The sequence below is a fragment of the Colossoma macropomum genome, unplaced genomic scaffold (genome assembly GCF_904425465.1).
Source record: "Colossoma macropomum unplaced genomic scaffold, Colossoma_macropomum, whole genome shotgun sequence".
Taxonomy (NCBI): Eukaryota; Metazoa; Chordata; class Actinopteri; order Characiformes; family Serrasalmidae; genus Colossoma; species Colossoma macropomum.
This window is the reverse complement of record NW_023494795.1, coordinates 14,974,687-14,997,092: the sequence shown is the minus strand read 5'-3', so window position 1 is coordinate 14,997,092 and position 22,406 is coordinate 14,974,687. Positions and strand designations below refer to the sequence as shown.

Sequence of the window (22,406 nt, the reverse complement as noted above, 5' to 3'; positions counted from 1 at the left end):
AACTCCAGTGGAAGAGCACTGACCCCTCACTGAGCCTTACAAACAGGCACAAGAGCAGCATGGGAGAGCGCAGAGAACTGACCAGTCACAAAAACTGAAACAGCCCTGAAAAGAGTGTGTGTGTATGTGCCTCTCCACTAAGTGTTGATGAAAGACCCTCTGTGTGTGCCCGCTCTGCCGGCCTCGCTATGCCAGCCTGGCATTGTTCTGCTGGCCATGCCATCACCATGAGAGCAGCGTGGTATGTGGAGATTCTCTCCATACCTTCCCCTCCTTCTCTCTCTCTCTTTCTCTCTCTCTCCCTGTTCCAAGCCCCTTTTTGCGTCACAGAACACAAGCCAAAGAACAAAACAGTTCGGCCCCTGTCAGAGTCTCACACTGGCACTGTTGACTCGTTCACCATCAGACTTAATCTATCCCTCCCTCTCTCTCTCTCTCTCTCTCTCCCTCTCCCTCTCTCATAGCGCAGGTACAGGACAGCTGACGGCCGTGCACGGTAAATTAAAGACGAATAAATTAGGACTGTTGCAGAATGCCGCATTCACAGGACGAGATGCTAAATGGAGAGACACGCACTGGAACGCTGTGCTCTCCTAGTCCAGCAATGAGTTTGTGTTAGCCATGGAAAACTACAGCACAAGCAAAGACATTACATCTTAAACAGTATATCTGATACTAACACTTTATCAGGGCTTGTTTCAATTTTATATTGATTTTATATTGATTATTGTCAAAAGCGAGGACTCTAAACCTTTAACCGATACCATATCGTGTTTGTAAATAGAGAAAGAGACACTTGTGCACAGACTTATTTTGCAAAAAAAGGACATAACCATTGTTTAACATTGAAATAAATGGAAAAAATGTACACCAACATCTGTCGATATAGAATGTAAATAGAATGTAAACATACAGCAATGCACCATGATATCAGAATCAGTGGTGTTGGTGGATAACTGCTTTAGATGCGTTAGGTGTTTAGATTTGACTGATATTTCAAACCAATATTTGATGATATTTATTTATTATGATGGCGTACTCTGGAAGAACTATGCTGTGCAATGCTAAGCCTGCTGTGCTAAAATATCCTCATTTTCCTGCATTTGTGAGCATCAAATAAATGTTATGTTACTATCTAATGCTAATACATATAGTTGCAGTCTCAATTTCTTTATTTTAGAAACGTTTGTGTATCAGCATCGGCACATATGTACGTGAAAAATAAGGTAAATCAGCATTGGCCCACAATTCCTATATCAGTGCATCCCTAGTAAGCATGTAATGAATTACTTATGTAATGACATTTATATAATGACTGCAATGTAAACTGATTGTACAGAAAAATGACTCAACTTCTAAAGATTAAACAAATAACTTCACATGGAAAGTAATACCAGCTTGCTAGACACGCATGGAGCCATCACGTTGAGTCACAGAATGAGTGTCATGAGAAAATAAGTTTGAGAAGAGAACGAGTGCAAATTTCCCAGGAGCCCCCGGATTTGCTTGGCATAAACAGTCGGTTTAACCAAAAGGCAGCCCCCCAAAACAGACAGCTCAGCTAGAGGGTAATGAAAAACAACTGAAGGCAATAGGTACTGAAGCTTCATGCCGGGGTGGTCAGCCTACATATACACATACCACACACACATATACAACAACAATCAGAAGTGGGTGGCGAAGTGCAGCTGAGTGAGGGGTGAGGGGGGTTTTTGGGAGTTATCAGATGTGGGCACGTAGCTCCATTTGGTTTAAAACAGAGGACGGGAGCGAGGCAGTCAGTCGTTACGGCCAGCTTAAAGCTTCATATAGCCCGACACAGATGGCGAGACAGCATAGTGGAATTTCAAGGCAGTGTGAAAAGGGCTGTTTACATGAGAAATGAGAGGATTGGAGTGATTTGCTGGCACAGCCTTATCAGAGATGATGCTCTAGTGGAAATGAGGAAGTTCCAGTCTAAACATGTAATATGAGGGCAAGCATTTGTGTGTGTGGTGTTGATCCTCTGACAGGCATCAGGGGGAGGAAGAGGACTCGGCGGTTTGGCACTAGCACAGAGCTGCACCTCCGGCGAGTGTGTGTGTGCTTAATGTGCAGCATTATTTTGATTGGCTTAGGGTTAATTTTGGCCGCGTCAGTGTTTGGCCAGATTAAGGCAGCGGTAATGATGCTGTGTGACAGAACTAGATGCTACAAGAGGACATGACCACCTTCAGCTCATTAAATCCACCTGGAACTGTGCACAGTTAAAAAAATAACAGCACATTTTGTCCCAGAATCTCATGTTTCTTGTTTCATGGGGAATAATTATGGCAGGACATTAACAATTAGGAATGAACCAAAATGAAATTCTTGGCTGACATCAAAATCAAAATAAAGTACTTTGTAATAAAGTTCATTAAGTAAGTTTTGTTGCCTTATTTTGAATTAACATACCAAACGTATATATTATTGATAAAATCTGATTTTAACAGGTTATATCTCAGCTGACAATAAATAAAGAGTTAAATAAACAGTTAAACCTAGTTAAATAAACATAAAATAAGCTTATCAAAGTGATTAAAGTATGTAGGCTACAATACATACCTACAAAATCCAAGACCCTCAATAACAGACAACCACAGGTCATCCAAGGAGATATAATTCTTTATTATTTTTTGTTTATAGTTTATAGCACATTTGGTGTATTCTGTTTTCACGGATGTTGTCAGGGTGCTGGCAGGAACTTTCCTTCCTGCTTCTGTTGTTTTGCCGTATGCTGCATATTGAGTGGGATGTTGTGTTTCTAAATGGTAGCAAAGCTGTGCTGAAGTTCTTTGGTGTCATAGCTCTTGACACTCGGCATGAACAGTGATCATAAATTGCTTGTCTAATGCCTCTTTGTGGAAACCTTGAAACTCAATAAGATTTTTTTGCACTGAGCAGCCGTCATTCAAACTGAGATCTTCATCACCATTGAAAGTGTTGGATTTTTGACTCTTTGTTTTAGACCTATTTAATCCTTTGGCCTAAATTTTCTTCTTTTTTCCCTTTCGGCTGAAATTTCGATGCATCGCTACTAACAATCTATTTATAAACTGATTCTTTTTCTAGAAGTCCAATTCACGCCAAATGAACCTGAACATATTTACTGCATGTCAAGCTGATGAAACATTAATCTTTGGCAAAATGTCAAAGTTATCCTTTAAAAGTCACCTGACTAATTACTAACATGAGATGCTGTCTGAGTGCCTGTCCAATTTAGGTCACCGTCCATCACATTCCCGCTGCCGAGAATTTTGTGCTCTAACTCTGCTTGACAAGATTAATAGAACTGTCTAGTTCAGGATGCTTATTTCAAATCTCTTTAGCACCGAACACAAATGAGTATGAAGCTGAATGGTGGAATTAGCATTAAACGCAGATCAGTCATTATTAGGTGAGAGGTGCATATTGGGAATGGGAGTGGAGTCGGAAGAGTATATTGTGAGAAGATGTGCTGAGGAAATCCTTTATGTGTGCGGTGACATGCTCTTTCTGCGAGGACTCAAAACACAGAAAAACACACACACATAGGCGAATGCATGCGCACACTCACACACATTTGGGTCAGAGGTTCTGCTAAACCCACAAAGCCATCACTGACACCATTAAGACTGATCAGGACAGGGGCAGAGGTCAGGCCTCATGTGAGAAGACCAGTGTTTACGTGTGCCAGACGTGAAGCAAGATGACACTAAGTGAGAAATAACAACCTCTGAATGCTAAAAACGCTAGAAGGACAGAGTGAAAGAAGTTTAATTTCTACAATAAACTCACTCACAAATGCAGAGACATGCAAAAACACATAAATGCTCACGTCACAAGACAGAGTCATGCAAGTAGTGACAGATTCTGGAAGAATCCAAGAAATTCCATCACAATATCCCACAATATACTCTTCTGAGCATGTTGTGGAAACAGTGAGTAAAAACACTTAAAAACTCTTCCCCATGGGATGTTGGATCAGAGCATAATCAGTTTTGTTTTACTGTATTTAGTGCAGTGCAATATGTGAAATGTTGAACATAAATTAATGTGTTCATATTTTTTTTTACATGACCATGACATTTACCAAGTTGTCTTTTCCAATTTATCAGATGTCAGAAAACAACATATATTGTGACATTGTGTCTCATTAAAACTTATGGTGTATCCTGATATTACATTTTTTGCCACACTGTCCATCACCAATACCAGCATTGGTGTCCAAATACTTATTTTCAGTTTTAGCAATATTGATAAATAAAAAGCATTACACCCATAATAACATTTTATTGCATAACTGATATGTCGTCTGGCTGCTGGGTCCTTCAGATTGGCATGAAAGATCAAAAATACAAAACCAAAATAAATGTAAATCTTCCTTTCTAGAAATATGGTTTCTGTCTGATTTACGTTTACAACACTATGTGAGGTTCTCTTTGGTGTAATGTTAGAAGAACCAGAACAGACAAAACAATCTCATCAGGTTTCTATTAGCTCCAAGTCCTAGTACTCAGGAACAAAGGGTACATCTGAGACTTTACTGATGCAAACTTAAATATCATGATATCATGACATATTTGAAAAAATACTACAATTCTGAATTTCATCAATACCACTTGAGCCAATCAGTGTGGCAGCCTGTCTGTGATCTAACTAGCATGCAAAAGAAATCTCATTTAGTTAAACCGGCAGCAAAGAGCACAGCTTAGCCATGTGAACGGGAGATAAGCAGGTGTCTTTTTAAAGCTCCTGCCTTCTAGCAAACCGCCTTGGATCTATCCAACAGCCACTCTCTCATTCTTGAATCTTGGCTGAATCTATCCAGTAGCTCACCTTTCTTTCCTGGGACTCATTCTGTACCAAACTGTTTTTAATATTTTTCCAAAGAGTCATAAACTGTCAACAGCAAACTCACTACTGATTCAGATATATGAGGCAACATTTATAACAAAGGATGCTGACTCACTTAGCATATGTGAGATGAGCTACCTGTTCAGTATGAGAGCCTTGTTGAGAAGACATATGACACAGTAGTGCATAATCAGTGATGCTCCCTCGATTTAACAAGCATTCACAGTGCAACTTGATCAGCAGCCAACCACAATAAAAGCCAGCAATGCTTGTCTGAGCGAGCAGAAAAGGAAGAGCTATTGGCTAACAGTCGCTTACACCCCACTCTCACATACCACTTCTGACTTTGCCTGAGGGAGAAATTTTACTTGCGCACAACCTGGTACAGAGAAATTTGTTCCAGACAGTTGTTCTGACGCCGATAGCTGCCATAACTACCGCCCAAGCAACGCCCCATCAGAGGCTTGACGCTGTCTGAAGAAAAGGAAATGTGTCAAACCCCTAAGTCGGCCCGCTCTGGTAGTGGCCCATATTAGTCATCACTGATAGTCTGGATTTTTTCTGGTGCCTTTAACTCTTTGAACTGCAAAGGCCTGCATGTGGGCCCACATTTCAATTCCTCACTCTTTTAACGTCTTAGTTTCATAGTACTGACTAAAATGTAGCGACACAAACACCAGTTAACCTATAGGTTAGGAAGTTAACTGCTAGAAGTTGAGAGTTACTACTGTTGATTTGCTAATGTTATAATACAATGTAATTATATAATAATTAACATAGTTAGTTACATAATTAATTACATTTATGCCTAATTCTGTATGCCCATTCTGTATCAACAGGTTTGAGTGCACATCTGACTTTCAAGGTCAACAAATGACAAAAACATAGGATGGGGTCAAGGATGGGCTTTTCTTTCTGAAAAGCAAGATTACACATTTCATCCAATTCAAACCATAAAATCACATCTTTTCTACTTACGAACACAAATGTGATATTGACTGAAAGTGTTGAATCCACACTTCTGACAGAATTTCTCTGCTTCTTTTAATGAGCTAAGAGTGAAAATAATACAGAATCACACAACGCTTTTGTTATCGTCAACAATAACTGTGACAAAGACCATTTAGCTTAGCATTTTGACCTGCTGGTGGCACGAATCTGAGCACACTGAGGAGCAGTTTGTGTCGAATTTGGTTTCAGCTCTACTGATCGCTTTATCAGTTCATGAGAGGAGAGGCCTGGGGGGGGCAGGGACCGACCCCCACTCCGAAAGACCAGCTAGTGAAGGCGCTGGGGGAGGCACAAACAAGGGCATACAGCCTCTGTGGGAATGGCTCTGTGGAGAATGAGTGGCGCTCTGCCAGACCTAATCAGCCTATGCCAGAGAGGCAGGGCTAAACACAATGAGAGAGGGACACCGCTGCTGGGAACAAGGGAAACTCTAGAGGAAGAGTTCATTAATTACTGAGGGAGGGGGGCAGAGAGAGAGAGAGAGAGAGAGAGAGAGAGAGAGAATGAGTGAGAGTGGGAGAGAGAATGAGAGAGAACACTTTGCACCCAATTTAATGCTGGGCTGTAAATTCAATATTGGCAAATTGACTAAATATACAGAATATCAATTTATAAAATATATATTTAAATATACAGAACAGGAACTGCTAACAGGAAAGCTAACAAATCTGAGTTTGTTTTCTTCTTGTAAAATGCCAAAAGAAAACGTACACAGTGCTGTAAACATGTAAACATTAACCAGACAAGAACTAGAAAGAAAAATATGCATTTATTTACATTTTATGTACTGTATACTGTTCCTCAAAACAACCTGACACATCCATCAAATCACATTTATTTATCTGTCAGTGCCATTAAAACAGAAAATCAATAATGCCCAGCACGAATACTCTCTAATGCAGTGCAAGGGCTTGGACTATTAGGCTTAAATATTTAGAGCAACATATATATATATATATATATATATATATATATATATATATATAAATATGTGTGTGTGTGTGTGTGTGTGTGTGTGTCTTTATGACTGTGTACATTATATATATGGTGCTGCACTTGTTCACTGGTATTAGGCTGCATTGTGTGGCATTCCTCAGGAGTCAAGAGGTGCATTTCAAACTGGCCTGGCATTTCAAAAACACACACACACGGTGTGTGGTGCGCCATCACTTCAAACTCAAATTAATGTTCCGACTGACCTCTGTCCAGTGAACTGTGAACTCTAAAATGCGTAGACGCTGCATGCAGCCTCTCTTTCCTGCCTTCCTGGTGGCACAGGGGGCACTGACCCTTACATAAACACACACATTCACGCACATGTGTGCACATACTCTATGCTCAAAAGAGCAGAGCGGAAGCAACATTTGACCGGAAGCATATGGTGCAATCCATACTTCAAAAGCTCCAGCATATCATGGGAATACAATGTGTGTCCAGTTTATTAGATTTATCTGCCGTGTATCTGCTCACTGAGACATTTAGCAGGTAAAATGATACACATGATTTCAGGTTCAATACAACTTTCGATTCTTGGGTCAAAGTCTAAATAAGCTCCAAAACCGCACATTATTATAAGATTCTAATATTACATTGTAAGCAACTGCAGAAAAAAGCCCAGCTATTTGAGTGTGGGTGTGTGCATGTGTAGCATAAGCCCCTCCCACTCCACTCTGATAGGATGCACCCAGATGCATAATTTTGATCATGGACAGTGGTTTCTACAAAAGACAACAAATAAGATACTCCCAGGAGAGGCCGAGGGGCACGCTCAGTTTAAATATACAGATTAAAATTTGGATATATGTCGATGTTTTCATTTTCCACATCTACTGGAAACTACCACACAGGTACACTTTCTAGGTTTATAATTACTGAGAGTAGCCCACCTATTGCTGCACAATTTATTAGCTTCCCTCTACCCCATCCATCAATGGAAAGGGACCACTGTAGGACCACCACTAACCAGATATTACTTGGGTGATAGACCATTCTCAACATAGCAGATAAATCAACATGGTAGGGGCGCTTCTGTACGCTGCACTGTGAATGAATCAGGAGCGCCTCAATGTCACTGCTAGGTTAAAAGCCATAAATATCCAACCAGCAGTGGTCCTGCGGTTGGAAAGTGACCACCAATGAAGGGCTACAGGATGACTAACATAAATTCTAAACTGTCCCAGCAAGGTATGTGCATCTAAAAGTATGTCCAGTGATTACATTTCCCTCCAGTATTGCTTGGCTAAAAGCTAATGAGGTCAGAATGGGGGCTGTGTACACAAAATTACAGTACAACATACTGACCCTGACATTAAGTAGCTCAATCCAATACAAACAGAAAAAGGGGTCACTGGAATGGAATATCAACAACCATCATGGTGTAATATGACGTCCCTCAATACAGAACAAACTACTCAATACCATTTCAATGCCACTGAAGTTAGAACACTACTGTGCTACCTTTGCTGTGGGGGTTTTTCCTTGTCTGTCAGTGTTAGTAGCTCAGTGATGATTGATTTGTGCCTGCCTGTGTGTGAGTACAAGTGAGCGAGCCCCACTGCTGCCATCTCTCTCTCTCTCTCTCTCTCTCACTCAAACACACACACCGAGAGCTGTTTAGTATTGTCTGTGCAAGCTGCTGAGGTCAGCGTAACTGACAGCAGTGCCAATCCTTCCTTTCTGAGCCCCTCAATGCACTGGACGGCCCGTGGGGCCGCGGACCGGCTGAAAACATGTGCTTATGCACAGCAATTTCCACTCACAGAAATCAGCGCCAGGACGCGGCCTTTTCACACTTGCGCAGGCTTCTGAGCGGGCAGCATCATTACGGGCCCGCCGCACCTGCACCGCGCACCGGGAATATGTGGACACACAATACTGCGCAACAGAAATGGGCCAGCCTAGAAAGTCTTTAACCCTTAGAAATCTAGAGTTACTACTGTGATTTTAGTATGCTATATAGTTATTATTACACAACTATGTGATTAGTTACATGAGGGAATATATTTGTATTTAGTTTGGAATCAGAATTGACAGGCTCAAGTCTGGACTTGGGACTTTTATTTTGTTTGTTTCAATATCAACAACTGACAAAAACATGGCAAAAAAAAAAACAACTTTTCTTCAAGTTATGAAGATATCCTCTCTTATAGTTGAAAACACAAAAGTTATTGTTCTCATAAGTGTTTTGTTTTTGCCTTTTTGCCAGTGATATTTTCCATTTCCAGGAGTTAAAAGTGTTTATTTGGGCTTTGTCAAATGTAAAATTGTGATTTACCACTAGAACAAATATAAATAAACATTAATGCAATCACAAGGAACATTTTTTGTTTTTTTTAATTATTCAAGGTCGTGAGCCAAACCAGGTATTCAACGATAACTACAAATCCTGGAGAGCTTTGGAAATGGTTAACATGCTAACAGCTGTGTTTTTCCAAATAAATAAACTCTACTAACTCATTTTCTCAGGTGGTCTTCTGTACTGTACAGCCCAAGTGCATCTCCATTAACACCCAGCAGAACTTTAACAGCATACTTGATCAAACTGTCTGTACTTACCAGACAATCCCCAGTGGAGTGGCAGAAATTGCCCACTCGGGGGAAAAATCACGAAGGAGTGTCTTCCTGAGACGCATTGACGCTGCTCTGTTATTTTACCTTTTTGATCCCTTTTCCGCCCACTACATACAGTGCTTATGGCAGGGCAGTGAAGGATGTGTTTACCTAAGAGGGGACGTGGGTGTGCATAAATATCATTTACTGTGGTTTCCTTAAAGAAAATAAAGAGGCTCGCAGTTTACTTAAGTCTCAGAGCGCAGGGCCCTAACATGTCAAAATAAAAGTCATGAGGCTCTTATATCGTGCCACTAAAAGCCCTAATATGTTTCATCATGCAGTTCTACTGTACATGTACATGTTCTGTTTCCGCTGCTGGTTATACTGTGGAGTCTTTGTTTACATGAGGCATGATCGTTTTTGTTCACAGGGAGAAATAGATGAAAAGGAACATAGCTTTCCAACTCTCTCTCACCATGATTCCATCTGCTTTTCATTTTTTTCCCTCTTTTTTCTCTTTGTATTTTCAGCAAAATTCAGATTTTGATAAAATATCTCCTTTTACTTATAAAAACATACATGGTATTTATAAAAATGTCACATTCTCTACAAAGTTTCGCCACTTGTTTCAATGAATTACAAGCAAAAAACTGATATCACTCAATATCACTCACAGTAACTGCAGAATTTTAGATTTATAAACATAAACAGCTAATAAGAAAGACGTTTAGTATAATTTATAACATCATACAGTAGTCCGTGGACAATTCATCGCATTTGCTGAAAAGGTCTTAATATTAATAGCTAAATAATAGGCCTAGAGTTTAAGGGATTCATCCAGGCTTGTGCACTCCACCATCAGAGCCTGCTTACTACACTACATATCAGCCTCTGGTCCTTTTACCACCCAGCCCTGCAGCTACAGAAACACTGTCTGCTGTGGACACGATTTTGTAACCATGCCTATACATAGCAGTCTTCATTCATGTTCGCCAGACAGCTCCAGCTACATTTAGACCTGTTTTTGTGTGGCATGAGCAGAGATGTATATGCACGTCTGGGTTAGAGTGAGTGTGGCTTTGGGAATGTGTGGTAGAGTGTGTTGCGTGTGTGCCCTATATCAGAACACATCAATTTCTGAGATATTGTGCATTCTTGAGAAATGACTGGCGTGTTTGGTTAGGGGTTACATATAATACATTGTGCAACACTTCCACGCTCGCTGTCTCCAACCAGAGCTTATAGCTGAATGCCAGTTACTTGTCCACACCCTCCTTCAATGGAGCTCAGTGTCTGGGTAATGGCTTAACAAAATCAGACTCAAATTTAGTAGAGAGAGGCCAATAAAGATGCTAACAGGATTAACAGGATGGTTTTAACAGCCGTCTTCTACATTTTCTCGCTGATTCTGAACAGGCATCTGCTGTGCAGAGTAAATGGAATTAAATGTAGAATGGCAGATTTCAGAAGAGGAAAACAGCAGATTGAACACATTACACATCCAATTGGGGACTGCTGACAAGGCCTTGAATGCTCTTATCAGATTGGAATTAACACCACATCAGAAACATGTGGTTTTTGCTCACAGTGGCTACATTACGAGCAGTTAACTTTAATGAATCATTTGGGAATTTGGGAATTCTGGGCTTATGCCAATACTCAATGTCAAGAATATATCTGTCGACATGATACATAAACACTAATGTGTAAATCTGTAGAAACTGCATCAAATGAAACTGCATTGTTTGGGCACTGAAACAAGCAGCACCACTCGAAAAACCCACAGCAGCATGTTCTTTATAAAGCTGTGGATACTGTCATCATTTAACGTCATTCAACTTTTTTTCAGAATATGATATTATATTATGTATTTATATACAGTAATCGAGCATATACATCACTCAGTCACTTCTGTTTATAGATGCCAAGGTGTCTCTATTTTGTTTCCCTCCTTTATGCCGTCATGGCCAGAAAACCACAGCTTTGCATAGCACAAATGGACTGTGGACTGTTTGTGAATGCAAAGTAAGAAAAATATGTATGGGAGGGTGGTGTTTGGGGGGGGTGTTGGGTGATCTGGTGGGTTTTGGACAGGGAGGGGGGACTTACATACACAAGTCTCTCACTTAAGACTAAAACTCACAAATACGAGACTACAATAAAGACCTGGAGAACCACACCTAAAGAAATAATCGTGCCATAACACACACATACATACATACATACACACATATAGATAGATAGACAGATATATGCCTGTACATATATGTTTATTCAAATGCATATGTGTGTGTGAACAGAGGCTCAGGGGACTGTGGCATCAGTTCAATTCAGCGGTGTGAAAAATAAAGACCATTAGCACCCGTTAACAAAAACACTGACCCACACGTTTAACGAGGTCACTGTTCCCTGATAATTACCCCCCGCCTCTCACTCACTTATTCATTCCTCCTCTCTTGCGCACTCTCTCTAAACATTTGCATACTGAAGTGGCACTGCGTTTTCCAATAGAATAAACAGCCTTTATCAGTATGCTCCTCACTAAATGGCATTCACAGTTTTCTGTGAAAACATAGCAGCTAGCCAAAGCACTAAAATCTGTTAATCGGTCACGTTACAACTTCGTATAAAAGCAAGTGTGTGTGTATATATATATATATATATATATATATATATTATATATATTTATACGATAAGGCCGGCTGCTCTTTCCAAGGTGTGCATTTCACGATGAACTCACCAACAGAAACTGCCCCAATTAATAATTATGTTGATATAAACTGAAGCTTAAAATTGTTTTCCTTCTTATAATATCGCCAAGTTTTTTTGCCACTAACTCTGAAGAAGGGAGTTAGTGGCCGCAAGTGACCCAGAGGTGACTGGCCTTTAGGGAGAGCAGCTAGGCACAAACACAGGAATGTAGAACACCCAGGCCTTAATCCATGTGACCCAGAGAGAGAGAGAGAGAGAGAGCGAGAGAGGGAGAGAGCGAGCGAGAGACAGAGAAAGAGTGGGGGGCTGTTGAGGTCGTCCTTGGCCTTTTGGACATAGATGCGGTTTGTTTAACAGATGCCCACACAAGATTCCTGAAATCTCATTCCAAAGGATGCACTTGTGCGCACACACACAAGATTCCACAAAATCACATTCCTAAAAACACTCTGGAATTATAACCCAGCTCAGTAAACTGAGAGAGACTGTTCCATTCAGGCTTAAGCAGGTTAAGCATGGTTGCGACTGTATTATAGCTACTATTACTGACCAACATTTTATCCCTACACACACACACACCAGGCATGCACAGATAGACTTAGTGGGGGACTTGAACCGCTCTTTTGTCCTCAGGCTGTAGAAGTGTCCTTTAGGTCAGCGTGTGTAATAATTGTGTTTGTATGTCCGTTTTAAAAAATCTACAAGAACAGAGGTCATGGGCCGGTTTGATTTTCATTGGTCTTAAGCACTCTCTCTGGTGCAGTACCACTCACCTGGGGAGATTTTACCTTGGGGACTCTGACTTGACCTATCGTTAATGAAATCTATTGCTACGAAATAAATATGACCGTTTTCAGAAATACGGAAACTAAATCAAAGGCAACGAAACAAAAACTAGAGACTGCTCAGCTAAGGTGCTCGAAGACAGTACCTGGGTATTTAACCCCCTTCTGCAGGCCTCCTAGTGGCCATTCTGCAGGCAGAATAGAAATCAATGTGTCAAATATTATTAATAAGTAAATAAAGTCGTTTTAATTGAAAATATTATTAAAATTTTATTTAAATGTTTTTTTTTCTGATTTAATTACATCCAAAGCTGAAGAGAGGGACCTCCAACACAGGCTGAAACTGGACTGTATGATTAAGTTTTTTTTTCTTGTAATACTACACACCATGGAGATTTGAAATCCCTGCTCTTTTAGTACTTTTGGCAGCTTTGAGAAAAACAACACTACGTCTGATACTGAAACATGTTTACATTGTTTCTCTTGATAAAAGAGGTTGCAATATGCTTTAAATTAGATTTAATTCATGTTCAGGTTCGAATGGGCCTTACACACACACACACACACACACACACACAAGCATGCACACAAACACACACATGCACACACACACACACACACACACACACAAACAAACACAAGCATGCACAAAAGCACACACACAAACACAAACACACAAACACACACATGTACACACACACAAACACACATCCTCATTCTCTGAAACAATGGTTTATGGGATGCAATAGAGGCCTACAAGAGGAAATAAACTATGATTAAGATCAGTGTAAATAAGCTAAATGAATTCTGTCTCCAAGGAAAAGAGGCCCACTAAAGCAGCAGGAGGTGCTTGTGGAAAGGCAGGGGGGGGTGAAGGTGGTACAGTGAGTCCTGCATGCTCTAAGTAATTAAGCAAATTTGTTATTGTTCAAGAATACAGTTCAATGGCAATAAAGGAGGAAAACGCATGTGGGCTTGGTTAGCTTGCCGGCTGATAACGCAGGAGAAGAGACAATTTGAGGTATTTAACAAAAAGCAGAGGTATGTTATCAGTGCACTGCTCCACTGAAGTCTCCTGTAGTGTTTGATAACACTGCCCCACGCACGCACACACACACAGCTGGAAGACACCCATGTGCGTCCGTCTAATTGCTACTTCAGGCAGGCTGCTCCATCCCATAAATCCTGAGGCCATGTAATTAAACCACATGGCTAGCAGCCTCGGAAATCAGCCACACACACAGAGACACACTCTCCTGCAGTCACAAACTGAAAACATGCACAAAAAAACACATCTGTCCACACACAGAGGCACAAACTGAAACACACATGGACAGAAACTGTAACATATAGGCCGAGTAAACAGGGGGTGTTTTAACAGGCCTGTTAGTGGGCTGTGGGGTAGCGCCAGCTAGACAGTGTGGCTTGTAGAATGCGGCTGTGCTGGTAACAGAATCCTCTTATTTGGGTAACTGTGTAAACAATAAAATGCTAGAAAGATGCCAAATATTAAATATTAACATTAGTGGTGCAGTTAGCAAATCCTGCATTGCATTTACATTGCAGTCATGGCATTTGGCAGAAGATCTTTTCCAGAATGCCTTACAGTTTCAATCACATTACAGAGGTGGGTAAATGTAGGGTTGAGTGCCTCGTCCAAGGATTCTTATTGGGACAGCATGGTGTGTTTGCCTAGGCAGGAAGCTGAACACTAGTGTGCATGGAGAGAAGCAGTGTTACCCACTACCCTATACCAACTTAATGGTTCATATCGCAAAGCGCTCAATAAAAATAATTCCGATTTTGCAATTGGGAAATGGCACTACCTAACAAGCAGGTCAAGCCAGCACAACTCCACAAATACACCACCGCATTCAGAGATGGCAACTGAGGTTTAGGAGACTACTGGATTACACAAGACTGTTCATTTCTCTCCCTGATACACAGTCAGTGTAGTCAGTCATGATGCTAACAAGAACTACCACCAGCTTATACTGCGCATTACTATAACATGGATGAGATGTTATGGCCAGCAGGAGTTTTGCTATGTTTAAGGAAACTCCCCTGCACCGCTCACGGTGGGTTCTCTAAACACAACCAGTCTCTCTCACTCTGAAATTATGGCCCTCTCAGTTCCAGGGTGCACTCCGCTGACCACAATCACAGTCTCTTGTCCCCTCCAGGTGGAAAGTTAAGTGGCTTCAAGTTAAACGCTCTGACGTATACAAATGAGAGTCGCCCAGGGTTCAGCACTGGTCATCGTCCTGGCGCCTGCCTGATGCCATATCTGTGTATGTTAAGCAGGGCTTGTTTACAAACATACAGCTTAGCCTGTAAACACTCCAAACATCCTGGCAACAAGTGCTGAAAATATATTGCATGTATTTGAGTGTACAGTATGGCAGAGAGGAATTCACGGCTGTGACGGACAAAGATACATATCACTACAGTAGGAATACCTTCAAAACGGTGGCTTTATAGGGGAGAGAATAATGTAATTACCTTCACATTTGTTGGCGAAACTTTTTGCTTTTCAAAATTCCTAACGATCTATGCATCATGAAACTTTCATATGATGTAAAAGACAGCTGGAATAATTAGAAAATAGTAATAATAATAATAAATCAGCGTTGCCTTAATGTTTGTAAAGGTTGAGTCTGTAACAAGTGCAAATCTGGAGAAATATTAGTGTGATTGGTGTTGTTATGGAAGACGTTAAGGGAGCATTAGAGCAGGGGGACCTCATCAGGCTGCGTGCATGACAGCCCAAGCCAGGCAGGTTTTCCTGAATACCCCGTGGCAGCTTCATAGGGTCTCCTGCAATTACAAGCAGGTCAATGAGAAAGAAAGGGAGAGAGAGGGAGAGAGAAAGAGAGAGAAAGAGAGAGAGCTAGACAGGTTTTGCGCTCGAGGAAATGGTCCGGAAAAAGAGAAGGATTACGTTTCACAGCACAGCTGGCCACACCTAGGGCAACGAGTGGAAGAAAGGGAGGGAGAGAGACAGAGAGACAGAGAGAGAGAGAGAGAGAGAGAGAGAGAGAGAGAGAGAGAGAGAGCGAGCTAGAGAGAGAGCAAGAGCGCAATTCTACCTTTTCCTCTTCCCACCCTTTCCTGAGTTCAGCCCTGCATACACCCCGGCCCCAAAAATTATACCAGATGTCACATCAAGAGCAGAAGCCGTGCTGACCTAGGATGAAGAATTCGAGAAATTTTGGAAAATATTTATAGATGTGGCCGAGTCTGGAGCTGGAGGTTAATACGGCCGGCCCTAAATGAGCCACTCTCCCACGGGTTCCCCAACACGCTATAACTCTGCCCGCCTACCCCTTCTGGAACGCCACAGATGAGAGAGAAGTTATAAATGGCTAGAATCAAGACAGCCAAACCCTTTTCCTTCACTTTGATCATGCACCAGCCCAGGTAGGCCCTGAGAGAAAAAAACCTGAGTGCCAAGTGGTTCTGGTGTTGTTTTAACTCCGTGCACTCTTAAACACACCAGTGACCGCAGAAAGAGACACGTATCGCTTCCCTTTTCTACACATAAACAAGCAAACAGTTTTTCCATTTAGTGTTTTTGCATTTCCTCGCAGCCAACTGGGCTAAAAGTCGTCTCAGTGCAGGCGCAATGCATGCTGTTCTGACAGACTGTGTTAAAATGCACAGAGCGTGCTCAGGCTCTGACCAGCCTTGAATGGCAGCCCAGCTCCATTGTGTGCTTAAAGAAAGACATGGAGCACAATGGTGCTTAGGTGAGGGCCTGTTTTTAGAACATGGTTTCCTGCCATCGAGCATGTCTCTCCATTACAAACATCCCAGAGGAAGGTACGGCGGCACACAGTGGAACATAGAGCTTAACCTGGTCTGAAATCTTGAACCAGACCCGAATACACCCTGAAAACACCCTGAAAACATCCTGCACCCAACTTGGCCCAGATCACCAAGTACAATCTAAACCCAACTGCAGCTTTACTAGAAGTTCAATCCCAACTCGACAGCAGCCCGACCAAATTCTGAACCTAACTGCAGCTCCGACAAAATTCTGTGCTAACTCCACATGAAGCAGGTCAACCATCCAAAGACCAACTAAAACTCTACATTACTAATAAAAGCACATGATAGGCACAATTTCAACCTTAATCACTGACAAACAAAACTGAAATGCAATATTATCCTACCTAAAAGTGGCTAAATGCAGGTCAATTAAAAGTGGGAGAAAAAATGGGATGAGCGCTTTAAACCCAACCATGCCCAAATATTTCTGAAATGACATCCAAATTGACCAAATCTTGACATGAATATTTGAGTGCCTACATTTCAAGCTCTAGGGGACTGTAGGCCATTAAGTGCCTTGGGCTGTTAATAGCTTGACTCACCACATGGCCTTCATCTAATGTTGCTTGAACAACTGCACTGCCGACAAGTTTGCCATGTAAGTCTTGGAGCAAAATAAAATTAACCAGCATCATCAATTGAAGAATGACCGAGTGGTTTGGGATGGGATGGGATGGGGGTTGTAAAAGCTTGCCTGGTGGCTCTAGCTGATGCTGTGGCATGGGCAAGAATGTATGTCATCGCTGACCCCTCCTCTCCTGCATGGCCCCCCTGGGGGAAGGGGTGGGGAGAGTGAGTTCCAGGGACGTCCCTCCTTTGCTTTAGTGCACTACTGTATGCTAATGGGTCGGGCTGTGCTGCTCTCTCTCTGGAGGATCTCCATGGGAGGCAAGTCTCCTCAGACAGCGATCTGCCTGACTGCTCACAATCATTCGGCTGATAGAAGACAGCGCCATTCTCCAGTCATCCACAGTGATAACAGAGGAGTTTGCTGGCCGATGTTTTAAGGAGAGTGAATGGGCATTAAAGTGAAACTTTGCACATTTTTGTGTTACCTTAAATGCTTTTTCAGTCAAGACACGCTTGGCTTCTTTATGAAAAATGTACAGACAAAATTGGCTTTTATGTATGAGGCATAAGATTTCTAGAGATGAGATATAAGCTTAGGGCTTAAAGAAAAACAGTTTGAACTCAATTTTTGTGGAATTTATGCTTTAAAATACCAGTGATATTCTGGAAGACAGAATAATGAGGCACTTAATCAACTTAAACCAGACTGAAGAGAGAGAGTAAGAGCGAGCTAGCGAGAGAGAGACAGACAGAGAGAGAGAGAGAGAGAGAGAGAGAGAGAGAGAGAGAGAGAGAGAGAACGATAGCAGGACATCCACACAACAGATGGAACCCCAAGCATCCAGCCCTTGCATGGGCTATTCCCACAGCGTGCGCATGAACAAAGCCCTTTCAATCAGACATTCTTCAAGTGGCCCGCAACCTTGCAGGCCCCCTCCCCAAATCCCCATCTAAAAGAGTCTCCTCTCTTTCACAGCACCCCCCACAACATAAAGCAGGGCAACCACCCTTTCTTTAACATCACAAAGAACATGTTTGTTTGTGCCCTGCTTTTGATGCGCGCAATCATCGGCAGCGCCATCTCTTAAACTGAGAAGGAAGTCAGTTTAAACAGGAGATTCGCTCCATATGCAGTTTATGCAATTCTGTGTCTACATGAACCACATGTGAAAGCAAATCTCGTTCTGGTTTCTTTGAAAGTGCCTGTAAAGCAAGCACTGTAAAATTGCGCGTCTACATTTTCACCTTTTTTTTCCCACTAAGAAGAAGCATGAAAGTGGTTAAGTGGGAGGAGTGGAAGGAGTAAGTGCATGAGGTTTTGGAAAATTTGGAACCTTCTGTCCACATTTTTCTATCCACAGCCTGGATTCATAGCAACAGCAATATCATCTCAAAGTATCTGGATCTCACACTGCTGCTGAAGCTCTTCCTTCTACCACCTGCTGACCAGTTCTTCTTCAACTCCCAGAGCTGTTGCCTGTTGAAAGATCAGCAGTGCTTTCAAGGGCGATTCCCCCCAGTTCTCCTAAACAGCTCAGCCCTGCTACTCTAAACCACAATTCTTCTCTGCATTCCCACGAACAAAAGGACGGAGGGGCACTCGACCTGCCTCTCCGCTCAGAGAGAAAGTTGATATGATGCCGTGGCATGCTCTGAAAAGAGATGAGCCATCTGGTGAAAGGGGGATTTGAGGAGAGGGGCTCCTAGAAGAATGCCAAACGCTGGGCTGAGGCTCACTAATCCGAGGCCTTGAGCACTCGCTAGCTCTGGGAAAGCTCGCTCTGATGGCTTCCAGACACTCCAACAATATGAGGGAAGTCGAGTCGTCGACACCCTGGGACTTCACACATCTTCAGCGTGGTGAAGCCCACATTTCGCCTGTTATACGCGCCATAGAGCAGAATGTGACCATCATGTGCTTGTCTGATAACAAAGCTGACCATTCAAACTCCAAACTCTGGAAGATCATTAAGGGTCAGTTGAAGAGCATCCGGACATAACCCTAAACCTTATGGGTGAAGATGGTACAGCTAAACAATGAAGGCAAGCCTTCAAAACCTAAACCAAAAACCTCCACAACATCTGTAAAAACAGCTGAGAACATGAATAATGTTTCCTCCACTTGTTTTTGTAGCTGCTCATTATTTTACTCAAAAGGTCCCTTGTAATATAATGGGAGGCTGCCTAAAGTTGTAAACACAGACTGATAGCCAAGCCACCAGTAGGAATGTAAATGTGTGATGGTTTTACAAGCCAATGCCGTTTAACACTCCCTTTAATAAGTCAACGAGTAAAACAGTGGTGCCATCTGTGCCCACCCCTATCATCTGAGATAAGGGCTTTCTAACGGTACTTACTTCTGTTTAAAGAGATAACAATGCAAAACACATTTAAACAAGGCTGACAACTGGGATAGTTCTGAGCAGGATTATTTTGCAGAAGGATATCATGCATCATATTTGAATAACAAAAGCCAGTAACAGTTTGACCCTTATTGCTTTGTTTACAGTCGCTTCTTGGCAGTAGGATAATGCAATAGCATGAAAGCTGGGTCTAAACTAAAGCTGGTGAACAGCAACACTGTTTATCTACATTTGACTCCATCCCAGATGTTGCACTGCTGTACTGGAACCAAACAGTGGAAGTGTCATGCACGAATCTGGCAACGACTCTACTCATTTTCCTGAACGGCTGATGTGAACACTCACCTAAGATAAGACAGAGGATGTCGAGAGCTATCAAAAGTTTCCTCTTGCTCTTGTTGATGCTGCTGCTGTTTAACGTCGCTGTTCCACCGTTTCTTGTTTCGAGTGCCATTGCTTTCTCATATATGTACTTTGGCATGTGAGAGATCCGTCCTCCTTGCTTTGCTTTCAGAAAAATCTCAGTCCACACACGTTGAGGGACACGATGAAAACTCGGAAAAGAGCGCTTCTGTTAGGATGGTGGGGAGGCGAGGTCCAGACTGTTTGAAGAGAAAAGTCCTTAAAAGTTGGTGGTGAGCGCTGAAGTGAAGTCCTGCTGACTCCGTCCGGAACGCGAAGAGCAGTTTTTAAACGAATGAAGTGAATCACCTCACTGTGTGGCGAGTCGTCTTGGGCTATCAAATGAAGACAATGGCCCCTCGTTTAATGTCCTTTCAGTGAGTGAAAACTTGAGTCCAGTTCGCTTCTGTTGGAGGGCTGTTTTGGGGGGACGAGAGCGGCGTTTTAAAAGCGCTCGAGCTCCGGCTCCAGTTTTAAGACTCCCTTCCTACGTCTCCTCCTCCTCCTCCCCTTCGACTCTTTCGTGTGGAGAGCTTGAACAGGCTCAGCCCCCTTCCTCTAGACCCACGCTCTTCGCTACCTGCATGCTTGTGTTACACATACGGCCTCTATTCTAAACGGGCCGGAGGAGTTTTTCCCACCCGTATTCCGAGATGCCCCGCCCGCCCCCACGCGTCGATTGGATGGTGCCGATTGGCTTGTTCGTTCTCAAAGTATCCCGCCTGAGCAATTAGCCAATCATATTGTGAAAGGGCGGGGTTTGTCTGAATACGGGTGGAAACTTTGGAAATCGGCAACACAAACGCGCCAAGATCTCTGAAGTGAAATGCTGAATGATACGTGCAGAAGATTGACGTCCATTCTCAATAAAATCACTGTGTAATAAAAATACGAAGACTTTTACCTTCGACCTTAATGTTAAAAAAATCCGACACAACCGATTAGAACAACAATTTGTCTCATGCGGTTTAGTTTAGTAGATTACGTGTCAAACAAAAAATAAAAAGTTACGAGCCTCTTAGAACAGTGGTGCCCAGTCCTGGTCCTGGAGATCTACCACCCTGCAGAGTTCTGCTCCATACCTAGTCAGTCACACCTGATCCGTGTTATGAAGGCCTTCAGGGGCATCTGAATAATAGAGCCAGGTGTGTTGGATCTGAACTGTCCAGGGTGGTAGATCTCCAGGACCAGGACTGGGCACTCCTGTCTTAGAATATAATCATAATCTACAAAGAAAAAACACACCACCAACAACATTATTACTATACATACATACATACATCATCTAAACCGCTTATCCTTCTGGGTCGCGGTGGAGTGCTGGAGCCTATCCCAGCTGTCACTGGGCGGAAGGCAGGATACACCCTGGACAGGTCGCCAGTCCATCACAGGGCAACATTATTATTATTATTATTATTATTAGTAGTAGTAGTAGTAGTAGTAGTAGTACTAGTAGTAGTAGTAGTAGTAGTAGTAATGTTGTTGTCGATGATGATGATGATAAATAACAACAAAACAACAACAACAGCAACAACAACAATAATAATTATAAATAAAAATAATAATAATAATGTACCGACAATACTGTTATATTAATGCAAGTAAAAGAGTTTGGCGATGGTTTGTGGTGTCTATAAAACAGAGCTCGGTAATGATTTTTGTGTGTGTATATAATTATTTTCCCGCTCTCAGCGCTGATCCGGTCCTGCCATCTAGTGGTCAAAGTGATGTAAGACAGCAACGTAATCGACACCTTTACTTTGGCCGGCCGTTATTTATTCCACATTATTTAGGATCCGCTGTTTGCTCGATTCTTAAAGGGATAGGTCAATATATATATATATATATATATATATATATATATATATATATATATATATATATATATATCTCCCCCATTCAGTTAATGAGAGGGACTCGAATTATCAGGTCTGCTGAGGAAAAACGCCAGGACTTGGATTAGGAATTTCATGTAATCTAAATCCGTAGATTTAAGAAAAGTATTAAACAGACCGGTGATAATTTCCCAGCACAACTCAGCATTGTCCGGTAGCGGTCATTGGGGTCGCGTTATCACGCTTTAAATCACACTCCTTCTGAACGCACTCGTGCGCAGGTGTGTCTTCGTGTTAAGTGTAATGTTTTGGTCGCCCCGCCCCTCTTCTCTCCTCTCTTCTCCGCTGTTCTCCATCAGTCAGCACTCTCTCTCTCTCTCTCTCTCTCTGTCTCTCTCTCACTGTGTGAGTCTGCTCTGCCCGCACCGGCCGAGGGTCTGATTTTAGAAGCGGATATTCTCCAGTCACGCTGATCTAAGGTCAGCCGC

General features: G+C 42.2%; 1 protein-coding gene across 2 annotated transcripts in view; it reads right to left on the bottom strand.

The window, feature by feature from the left end:
* Positions 1 to 20,681, bottom strand: part of plpp3 (phospholipid phosphatase 3) — a 51,785-nt gene extending 31,104 nt beyond the window's left edge. For both annotated transcript variants that reach the window (XM_036581585.1, XM_036581584.1), the window contains exon 1: positions 20,027 to 20,681. In XM_036581585.1, the coding sequence (XP_036437478.1) occupies positions 20,027 to 20,162 (136 nt within the window). In that variant the 5' untranslated portion in view covers positions 20,163 to 20,681. The remainder of the gene's footprint in view (positions 1 to 20,026) is intronic.
* Between the last annotated feature and the right edge of the window lie 1,725 nt (positions 20,682 to 22,406).